Source organism: Herpailurus yagouaroundi, unplaced genomic scaffold, assembly GCF_014898765.1.
Source record: "Herpailurus yagouaroundi ecotype Mexico unplaced genomic scaffold, PumYag 140, whole genome shotgun sequence".
Lineage (NCBI taxonomy): Eukaryota > Metazoa > Chordata > Mammalia > Carnivora > Felidae > Herpailurus > Herpailurus yagouaroundi.
In genome coordinates, this window is record NW_024412395.1 from 42,050,031 (window position 1) to 42,062,050 (window position 12,020).

At 37.0% G+C, this 12,020-nt stretch overlaps 1 protein-coding gene across 8 annotated transcripts in view; it reads right to left on the bottom strand.

Moving 5' to 3' along the window:
* ITGB6 (integrin subunit beta 6) overlaps positions 1-12,020 on the bottom strand; it is a 132,349-nt gene that overhangs the window by 54,859 nt on the left and 65,470 nt on the right. For all 8 annotated transcript variants that reach the window (XM_040475164.1, XM_040475163.1, XM_040475162.1 and 5 more), the window contains 2 exons: positions 4,216-4,381; positions 2,828-2,989 (listed from right to left, as the gene is read on the bottom strand). In XM_040475164.1, the coding sequence (XP_040331098.1) occupies positions 2,828-2,989; positions 4,216-4,381 (328 nt within the window). The remainder of the gene's footprint in view (positions 1-2,827; positions 2,990-4,215; positions 4,382-12,020) is intronic.

Below are 12,020 nucleotides of genomic sequence, written 5' to 3' on the forward strand. Positions count from 1 at the left end.
CCGATTCTGTGTCTCCCTATCTCTCTGCCCCTCCCCCGTTCATGCTCTGTCTCTCTCTGTCCAAAAAATAAATAAACGTTGAAAAAAAAATTAAAAAAAAAAAAAGAATTATAGTGTGTCGTATTTCAAGGGTAAAGACACGGTTCTTCTAAGCGCTGCTTGCCAACAGGCTCAAGCTGTAGAGAATGTTAGAGCTGGGGGAGGAGCGGTAGACATGACGGATGTGACTGAGGTGACTCAGGTAGCTCGGACACTCCTACTGGAATTGGATGAGGCGGGAGGAAGGGACAGCCTGCTGAGAAATGACACACTAGGGTTCCTACGTCCATCTGATTTGAGACGTTCCTGCACCAGTTTTGGATTTGGTTTTACTGACTTTTTGATGTCACTAATCAATTTTAGGGGATCCTGCGACATTCTTACAGGACAACTGAAAACACATTGTATTTCTTTTTCATTGACACATTCATGCCCAAGTGATACGAGCTCTTTAAAAAACCAGAAAGGCATAAATGATCAAATTTGAACATGGCCTCTACTTTCCAAGGTTAAAAAACATGCAGCACACTTGGCTGTTGTACAAATCCAAACGTGGATAATGTACAAACAGGAAACTCAAATGAAAGAGTAGCCTGCAAACAGTGAGGCTAAGATGATGTTGATCATGAAGGCAGCCAAAGCAGAGCAACACTGACAAGTAAGCCCTCTCGTACACTGATGTGTTGTGTTCACATATTCTCAGCACTCTGGGACTAATTCTGCCTGATATCTTCTTTAGGCACAAGATTCAAATTCCAGGAAAACTATAGTTTTGTCTAAAATACTCCGGTAAATGATCCAGCTGCGTATCTGGCTGTGTAAAATGGGCTTGCCATCCGATTTGGATTTTTATTAGTAGATATCCAGATAACATAAATCTTCCGGGGTCTGACATTTTCAGTGTCCCCTGCTTTTCAATAGCCCAAACACCAAAAATTCCTGACCTTCAAGCCTAAATTCCTCCATCGCTGGGCCTTCCTATCTCCACATTCTCACACTTTCTACTGATGTGCATGTTTTGCAAGGATCACACTGTGAAGCCCTTCATAGATGGGCAAATGTGGTTTTCAATTTGGCCTAAATCAGTTGGTTTAATTTCCACAGTTATATTGTAAGTTCCTCAAGGCCGGGGACCGTGTCCTATTATTTTGTGGCCCTTGGAGCCTGACTCAGCACTGAGTACATAGGAAGTGTTCAAAGGACCCAGGGAACTATGCTGTAGGCAGACATGGAAATAATCCACAACTTCTGTGCATTTGCACCAACTCACTGAGCAAAAGTAAATTGAACTTTTATTAGATGGGAAGGTCATACCAAGCAACAAGTAGTGCTTGCTTCTAAGATCCTGCTTTTTCAGAGATGTCTATTAATGGGGCATTTGAATAATTGCAAGAAAAAGTAATAAAAAAGAGATCCATGCCTCACAGTTTCTTTTTAGCCCTCAAAGGCTAAAACACAAAAATGTGGCTACTCTCATGGATATTATAATGTGGAAAGGCAACTTACATCATAAAAGAATATATAAGTTTGAGGACTACTATGGGTCAATAGGGGGAAACACTCACGTTGAAATTTAGAAATTTAAGTCAAGGAATGGTAGCAGGTAATTTATGAATCATTTGGGTTTTTTTTAAACTAATATATATTATATATATTATAAAAAATATATATATATATAATATATATAATATATATTATCTCATTGAATTCTTTTTTTCAGGAATAGTTTTTCCAATCTGATATTAGAATTCTAGGTTCTTTCCCTCTCTCTCTCTCTCTCTCTCTCTCTCTCTCTCTCCCTCTCCCTTATATATATTTCTATAGCACTGTCATTTTAAGAAGTCACTTGAATTCTCTGTACCATATTTTCCCAAGTGTTAAGTAGGGATAATGTGATCCTCCCAGGTTGCTGCTTCATAATTCAATTTTATTTCATACATAGTCAACACCCATTTTGTTCCAGGCACTGTGCTGTCAGGAAATAGAGATAATACACCAGTCTTGGCCCCAAGGAACACATATTAAAGACTGACAAATATGAGCAAACACATTTGTGCATGGAGATGGGTAAGGAGACATCTACATATTAAGAGTGAGGGGAAGGATGATCATTTCGGGGCCAGCAGAGGGCAAAGAGCACTCTCTGGGAGCAGTCATAATTAAGTTGGGTTTTAAAAGATAATTAAGAGTCTCTCAGCAACCTACGAGGGAAGAGCATTCCAGACAGAGGGAAGAACATGTCCTTGAGAGCCTCATGGTCCAAACAAGGAAAGCAGTTAGATACATAGGGTTCTGGTGAGGATCAAATACGATCATACATGTCAAAGAGCTCTGAAAATTTTACCTTGTTTTACAAAAGTCAAGAGCTTTTTTTTCTTTGAATGTTACCAGCATTTTTTAAATCACAAAAATAAGCCAAACATGAATAAGCACCAGCCAAGCAATACTTGACTAGTTGTTCCCCATGGAACATTATGGTGCACAAAAGCATGGCATTATTTAGGGGGCATGACTCTGGGACCATCATTCACTGGAATTCCTAGGTGATTGTTATTTTGGCCTAAGACCCCCTTTCTGGGGCTGTCGTTGAGAGCAGACACAGACTTCTCACATATCCCCACCATCCACCTGTGCTCCTGTCGGAAGCTCTAAGGGCAATTTGTTAATCTCAAATCAGAAAATGTACAGTTTTCACCAAATGTGGGTTATTCTGCTGGGTACTGCAGCAATTGTTGCTTCATTTGCCTACTTGAAGCCCTGAAAACAGTGATGAATGCAGGTTACACACCAAAACAGTTGACATGGAGTATTCATTTTTGTTGTCCAAGTGACAGAGCCCATCGTTAGGAATGACGATGCCTGCCAGTTTGCTGTCCATTCCAAAATGAGAATCAGCATCACTCACAAAGACCAGGAGATGGAGGGAGTCATTCCGCCAGCCAATTTTTTCCTACAGTGAGAAAGAAATATTTGTGTTGTACGGGATAGAGGCAGGCATTTATTGAGAGTGGATCAATTATGATTGGACATATTAAGATCATAAAAACTATAATCCTAATCCATCTATTTTGGCCCTTTTCATCTCTTGTGAGTTGATACTATTAATGAATTAAAAATATGAAACTCTATGGCATTTGATTTTTCTTGGATAACACTTTTAGATGATTTATGCTTCAGAAAAAAACCGTTCCACTATAATCACTATCCAGTTGATCTTGACTTTTACATAGTTAATTATTTTTACTGTCCAGCTTTCAATTTACCAGAAAAATGAGGAGAGGGAATGAGGGAGGTCATAGATCATTCCAAACCCAAGTCTAAGCAAAACTAGTAAGAATGCAATACACAGTGGACTTAAAGTATGCCTGTTTTATTAAAATGTCACCCAACGTTTAGGCACATTTTTCTTTTTCTACTGATACCATCCAAAAATTATAAATGTAACACAAATAAAAGAATTTTTTTTTCAAAATCAATCCCCAGCATATGGCTTTTTAAGATGATCTGTTGTCTGTTTCTTAGCAGAGCTCCCCGCTTTAATTGATATTATTCCAGGAACTAGCGGGACAAAAGCTCATACTGGCAGCGCCATCCCACCTGGCCCCTTTTCCCTTTTTCCCTTAATACCTTGGCTCCTCCACCTTCCAGAACCTTCAGCCCTGTCTGTTTCTTGGTATTTTCCAGGAAGACCTGTCATCTGGACAGGGGAATCATTCCCTTGGATACCTGTCTGATTGTCAAGGAGGGGCAATGCCCCTGCATTGTTGTAGGGACAGTGTAGCTTCTGGTACTTATTTTGTTGGCTCAAAACAATAGATGTCTAATCTTATGTAGAACTTTATACTGATTAGGGCATTTTTATTTTTCATTAATTTCTGCCTGTGATTTTTATTTTTACCATGGTTTATTCAAGAACAAATCTGATCTTGATCTTTGAAAATTGATCATACCTAACTATTGTTTTAACCAATTTTTCCCAACACTACTATAATTTTATTAGATTATTTGAATATCAGGCATAAAAAAAGTGTCCATTTCAACATTAATAAATTACAAATTTTTGGAAATTTTTTGTTTTAAGAAACATAGAAATATGGCAGTTAAGGGAAAGATGGCTAAGCTTTTCAGAATAGATTTGCTAATAAGAGATGCAATTTAGGTTACCCCTCAGCATACCTTACACACAGCAGCTTGCATAATTGCATCAAATCCACCTTCTGGTGTATCAATATTAGCAGAAATTTTCTGATTCTTCACAATTTCATTGAATCTTTCAGCATCATTTGTTAATGGCAGAATGTGCTTGAATCCAAATGTAGGTAAGCAGAAGTATGGAATACTACTGCAAAAGTAAGATGTGAAAATGTTCTTGATGAATTATGATACAGCACACAATTAATGGATCTAGCAGCCTAGCAACTTCATCTTATATCAAGATGAATTTTCCTCAAGTACCTGACTCTGTAACTTGATTATGAATTTCCCCGTTAAGGTTGTTCATGATCTCCCACCTACCCCTTCCAAACTGACCCTATTAGCTCGCACTTAGAGCTTACTGTGTATTTTACTCTGATTCAAGCTCAGATAACAGATAATCAGGTCAGACTCCCCACTCCTGTGTGTGTGTGTGTGTGTGTGTGTGTGTGTGTGTGTGTGTGTGTAATCACTACCTTCCAGTGCTTCTCAACCAAAATCTACCATTAAGCTTGCGTGATGACAACAATTCCTTTGTATTCTGCTAGCTTAAGCTATTATCAAGTATGAGTCACCCTATAGCAAGACTGAGAGATACCTGTCTTCTTTCTTCTCTGCTCCTTCCTGTACTCCAAACCCTACCTGCCAAGGGCCCAAAAGTCAGTGCAGGACTCTTGGTTCTCTAGCTTGATTCTGTTATGACTGAACAGACTGTTGCATACCTGGCTAGGAATAAGACTACCACTTAAAATAGTTGACACATGGGAGAAATGCCATGTTAAGAGGAGATCTGCCCCAAAGATATTGCAGTTGAACAGAAAAGTTGATCATGAACTCAGCCACATCTTATTCTAAAAACCAGTTAGTAAGACCTTGGACAAGTTACTCAACCCTTATGAGATTTGATTTTCATTTGTAAAATGGAGATAATAGTATACAGTAGAGGCTTTCTAAGGATGGTCCTTGAACCAGCAGCATGAGCATCACATGGGAACTTGTTATAAATGCAAAATCTGGGATCCTATTCCAGACCTACTGAGTGAGATATGTGAGGAGTGGGCTCAGTGATGCATTCATATCTTCCTGACGCATTCTGATGTTTGAGAAACACTTGTATAGAAGTATGGAAACAGAAGAGAGTAGTCCACAGTGAGGTTGTGCTATGCTACCTGGGGAGAGCTGGTTGATTCTTTTGAGAATAGTTTTTTGGTTCAGTAGCCAAAACTTTGTGTGTCACTGGCACACAAAGAACTGGAGCATCCTTCAGGGTCAGGGTCCTGTTCACCAAGTTCATCTGCCCGAGTCAGTCTTCGTTATTCACAGAATCCATATCTGCGAATTCACCTACTTACTAAAATTTATTTGTAACCCCGAAATCAATACTTTTAGTACATTCTGAGTCATTTATATACACACACAGAAGGGAAAAAAAAAATTGAGTCACCTGATTCACATGTTCCCAGCTGAGGTCAAACAAGGCTCTGTGTTCTTACTTCACCTCTCATACTGTAAACAAGTGTCCTTTTTGTCATCTATTTGGTTTCCTTTTCCTTTTTTTTTTTCATTTGTGTGCTTTTTGTTGATGATTTTGCTGTTTAGAATGGTCCTGCAGAGTAGTGCTGAAGTGTTGTGTAGTGTTCCTAAGTGCAAGAAGGCTGTGATGTGCCTTATAGAGAAAATATGTGTGTTAGATAAGTTTATTCTGGCATGAGTTATAGTGTTGTTGGTTGTGAGTGCAAAGCTAATGAATCAACAATATATATTAAATAAGGTGTCTTTAAACAGAAAGACACAGAAAATAAAGTTATGTATTGATCAGTTGGAAAAAAAAAAAAAAAAGTCCAGAGGCTTGCATGAGCCTAATCCTGTATTTTTTTCTAGGAGCAATGATTTAGCATTAGCTAAGTAAGTATTTGAGGATACTTTATAGAGCAAGACTCCCATGAGTAATGAGAATCAACTATACAAATCAGAATGATTGTGGATGCACTCACACTGAGAGATGGGGCTCTGCTGGGACCAAAATGCTAGTATCTGCAAAGGTAGCAATTTTTTTTTTTCCCTGTCAGTAGACTTTAATGGAAAGCAGATCATAATCCAATATGTCCTCATGCTTTAGAACAAGGGGAGTTGGATGACCCCAGCAGTCTGAGATGTCCTAAGACAGCCATCTCCAGAATGGATGCTCTTGGTCATATCTGGCTCCTCCCTCACCTGTGGTTGGCTTCCTCAGCTAACAAAGTTTAGGACGTTCTGATAGTCAACGGGACTAGAAACTCTGGAAGGGCCTTGGTTAAGGCTCTTGGGTGCATGTGGCCCATACTTGCCTCTGGAACCACTCTTTCTTCACATTCCCTAACCTCCCATGAGCAAACCTACAGGCCTGTTCATTCTTTCAGCTCTGTCGAGATACCTGGTCTGGTGGGCCCAGGAAGCCAGCCTACAGTTTACAGGGAACTTTCTGATTTTCTTTCTGACTCATTATATTTCACTTTAATTCTCAGAAGGCAATCGTTTTCTCTTATTTTCAATATCTTGCATCAGCTTTCATTGAAGCTCTGAAGTGCTGACCACAGATAGTATCTACTTAGTAAGATTGTTGTAAGGCTTGAATGAGCTAAACTATGCAAAGAACACAGCACAATGAGCTTTTCGGTTAAGTGCTTGCTAAACCTTAATGTCATTTTTTTTACCTAAATCACTTTTACACAAAGTCTAGCACAGACTTGACAACAGATCACAGATTTGGCCAATGGCATCTCAAGAATTGTATGTTTTTTACTGATCAAATATTAATACAGGTTCACTGAAGAAAATTTGAGTTAATATAAAGGTATAAAGAAGAAAATAAAAACATAAATGTTAAGTTTTGAGATATATCACAGTTTATTTGATAATCTATTAATAAAATTTTATTTCATAAATCTTTCCATAATTAGATAATGTTGTGATCCTTTCGCATACACCTTTGCAGGCTATGCTGTATCTCTGCTGAGAATTGACTCCAGAGAAATTGCTGGGTTACTTTTCAATCCATACTAGCAAATGTCTTTCCAAAAAGTTTGTATCAGTTTCATCGTTATAAACAAAACAAAACAAAGCAAAACAAAACAAAAATATACCAGTTGATTAGTTAAAAATGGCATCTTAATTTAAGGTTTAATTTCTATTTTATTGCTACTAAGACTGAGCACTTGTTCATATTTATGGACAGTTTGTATTTCTTCTTTTGCCAATTGCCAGCTTACATCCTTTGCTCATTTTCTTATTGGGGTATTTTTTTATTTTCTAACTAAATTTTAAGAACCATTTCCCTTAAAAATATTAACCTTTTGCCTTTGTGGTTTGTATTTTAATTTTGTGTATGCTGTTTTTGGATATATACCTTAAAACTTTATGTAGTCAGGTTTGTTTTCAACCTTCAAATATGAAATGTATTTTAAAGAGTTATATGAGGAAGATGTTTAATTCTTTTTTTCAAATCGTTACCTATGAAATGACAATAATTTATCATTTGTTCTAATTGCTCCAATAGCATTTAACTTAGTTGTGTGCTGGAAGAAAATGCATTTGATTTAGAATAAAAAGACTGAGAGGTGATCTATCGTTGGGCAAGTTACTTCACACTGCTGGGCCTCAGTATCTTCATCTGTAAAATGAGACTGGTGTACCTACTTGACGAAGTTCTTGTGGAGGTTACACGAGATAAAAAGTATGCAACTATGTGAGGTGCACCACTGTCCCTATGAACTAAGTATTCTTGAAAATTGTTAGTTTAACCTTTTATTTGGGGCTGCTTGCTCACACTGTACAAAAGTGACATTTGAACATCTTCTGAAACCAAAGAAACTAGCATTCCTATCTTTTTGTAAGAAATGTACATCTTTGTTGGTAAGAATTGCTAGGCAGATCTTACTAGAATGCATGCTTTTGGAAAATGGAATGAAATTCAGTAAACACACATGTGTGCTGGGAGACCGAGGTAGCTAAAGCAAAGCAGAATGTCAGGCTTGGGTCATGCCAGGAAATTTTGATTAGAGACTCCCCCTGTTTTGGTCAGAGTCTTTCCTCTAACGAATGCTCATATTGGGCTGTTATTTTCTTGGCATAGCAATTGAAGGAAGTAGGTACTCATTACCAAATAATTTTATTTTGAGTCCCTAGATAACAATAGATTTTCATTTAAAACGAAGAATAAGGGCACCTGGCCGGCTAAGTTGGTTAAGCATCTGACTTAATTTCGGCTCAGGTCGTTATCTCACAGTTGGTGAGATCAAGTCCTGCATCCGTCTCTGTGCTGACAGCAGCAAGCCTGCTTGAGATTCTCTCTCTCCCTCTCTCTCTCTGCTCTCCACCCTGCCCCCCGCTTGTGCTCTCTCTCTTTCAAAATAAATAAATTAAAAAAATAAACTGCAGAATTATTGTGAAACACAATATACAAAAATACTATCTACATTTTTTGTTAGACTTTTAAATAAATGTACACAAACTAAGATTACAATGATACATACCAAATAGCTAACACCATCGTTTTGAGTGGAATTAGAAATAATTTCCATTTTCCTCTTTTTGTCTGTATTCTCACATGGGCTAGTTATTGCCTTTGCAATAAGAAACTGTTCTGTACACTCATATGTGTTTGTGTGTGTGTACATGTAAGAAATCTAAGCATTTCATGGTTCTACTTCCTCTTTTGCAAAACTATAATGAATACCTCATTGTTGGCATCATATTAAAAAAACCCACAAAACAAAACATAGCACATGTGGAATGATGTTAAAAAAGTAATCTCTCAATATGTTTGATAGAGGGAGAAAATTTGACCTTTGTGCTATTAAATATTTTAAAATGCGTATTACAACCTATCTACAGATATGAAAATGGGGAAAATAAATTTTTGTTAGTGTATCTTAAACAATAGCATAAGGAAAACTTCTTTAAAAACTGTAAGCCACTTGAGCATTCTTTACATGGTGTAATAAAATTTTTTAGTGACCCTATATCCAAGGAAGATAAAGAAAGAAACTACTCCTAAAAGCATTAGAGATTAGATTAAACAGGTTTTAAAAGTGTGGTGCACAGACCCACATAGGTCCCTGAGACATTTTCAGAGAGGCCATCGGGTCGAACTATTTTCTGATAATAATAAAAGATGTTATTGTCTTTTTCACTGTGTTGACATTTGCACTGATGCTGCAAAAGCAGTGGTGAGCAAAACAGCTGGTGCTGGAGATCAAGGCAACGGCTCAAACCTGGCTAGTAGTGGTTCTTATGATTTTTACTGGCAAGCATTTATCATCATAATAAAGTTGCTAGTTTTACTTGGTTATCTTTGATAAAGCAGTAAAAGTTATTCATTTTATTAAGTCTACACCCTCGAATACGTGTTTTTAAAAAAAATATATTTCTGGGGCACCTGCCTGGCTCAGTCTGTAGAGCATGAGACTCTTGATCTCGGGGTCATCAGTTTGAGTCCCACGTTAGGTATGGAGCCTACTTAAAAAATAAAAATATAATAAATAATAAATAAAGTGTTTCTGTGTAACCACATGGGAAATATGCATACAACATTTCTGCGGCACACGGAAGCTCGATGTTCACAGTGACAAAAAACTTCTGCAGTTGTTTGAACTCAACTGGCCCTTTTTTTATAGAAGATTTTTACCTGAAAGAATGTGTGCCAGCCAAACTATTATTCCAACTTGGGTATGTGGCAGATATGTTCTTAAACATGAGGAAAACCTGTCCTTCAAGGAAAACAGCTGTCAGTGTTTGTTGCCAATGATAAAATTTGAGGTAACTAGAAAATTAGAATTCTGGAAAATTTTAATCTGCTACCCATGAGATTAATAGCTTCTCAGGACTTGCACACTTCTCTGATGAGATTTGTGGTGATATTAACAAATGTGACCTTTTTCAATACTGTGTTAGGAAACTTGGAAGATCTACATAATTCACTGAAAAAATATTTTCCAAATTACCGAAGTATATTACAAAATCACATACATGGGTAAAACAGCCATTCAAAGTGCAAGACAGAACAATGGCTTTATGCAAAGTTCGTTGATATTGTTTCAGACTCCACTTGAAACTAACTTTTACCTCTTGTCCAGTTTGAATGTAGTATCAAAGAAGAATGCCCACAGACATTGTAAAAAGCTATTAAATGCTTCTCTCTTTTCCGACTATAAATCTATGCGAGATTTGACCTTCTTCATGGAATTCAACCAAAACAAAATATTGCAACAGATTAAATGCTGAAGAAGACATGAGAATCCAGTTGTTTTCTATCAAACCAGATATTTTAAGAGGTTTGTAAAAATGTAAAACGGTGCCACTCTTCTTGCTGATTTTTGTCTTGTTATGAAAAATATAAATTTTTTTTATAAAGATGTGATTTTATAATAATGTACGGCATGTTTCTTATTGGAATTATGAAATGAATCAATAAATAATCATTTAAAAAATTTCTCAGTTTTATTTTCTAAGATGCTGAATTTTGATAGATACAACCCACATAACTAAAGCTTTATGGGGTCTTAATTTTTGAAAATATAAGAAAGTCCTGAGGTCTAAAATTGTGAGGACTCTACTTAAAAATAACTAGAAATACTAAGTATGGATGAGAGAAAGAAAATTAATACTTGTTTTGAATGTTTGTTATATTCTGACCTCATTCAATTGTCATGATTACCCTAGGACATGAATATTATTATCCTCATTTATATGGGAAGAGACCTACTAAAGAGAGTAAGTTGTTTGTCCAAGGTTAGGATTTAAACCCAGGTCTGAAGAACTCCTTACTCTTTCCTCTTATTGCCTTCCTACCAAAGAACATTTTATTCCATAATTATGAGGTTTGGATTGATCAAAGGATTGACTATTATGTTTGGTATTTCAGTTCTTGGTGAGTATATGTCTGGGGGTGGTATCTGGACAGAGAAACTGGGAGAATTAGGGATGTGAAAGGCAAGGAAAAAATATAATACTGCAGGAAATAACTCATTATTTATAATTTTAACTAATGGCAAATTTTGCAAACAAGAATAAAAGAAACACCTTTGGAAAATATTGACTTTTCAAGAGATCAAATGGATGATTCTCCTTTGGGACTCCATTCACCACAGCTTGTGCAATGCTCTGCTCTCCCCCTAACTTCACTCTGTTGATGTTGGTAGTAACTACCACTTACGGAGAACTTCAAGGTCAAGGCCAGTACCAAATGCTTCATTACCTCACCCAGTCTTTACAACCACTCTGTGTGATCAGTATGGTTAATCCAAACTGAAGCTTTAAGGGTGAAAATGTTCACTTAAGTTGATGTTACAAGTGAGTAGACAAATCTGAACCTAATGCAGGGCTGATGGCAAAGCCCATGCTTTTAATGACCATGCTAATACTGTGTGCCTGCTCCTCAAAGAATTTCAGCTTTTTGAGGACTGAGTGTAAGTCTTTTTCTTCCAGATATCTCCATGCCTGGCACAAGGCTTGTTATGTAGTTGGAGCAGAGTAAATTTTTGTTGAATGAATTAATGAATAAATGAATGCATGAATGAAATGCAGTCAGAGCTATAAAAAGCCAAACTGCTTCCTTTTTTCTAGGAACCTGATTAAGGACAGGGTCTTATTGTTAGATGATGGGCTGCCAACTTAGCTGAGCCATTGGTTTGTTCATTTTAATTGTTTTCTTTGGTAACAGTCCTTACTCATTGGTTCCCATGGTCATTATTGTACTTGATGTTACTACCTCTTATCTGGCCTGTGACAGAAAGAATGATTTTGACTAA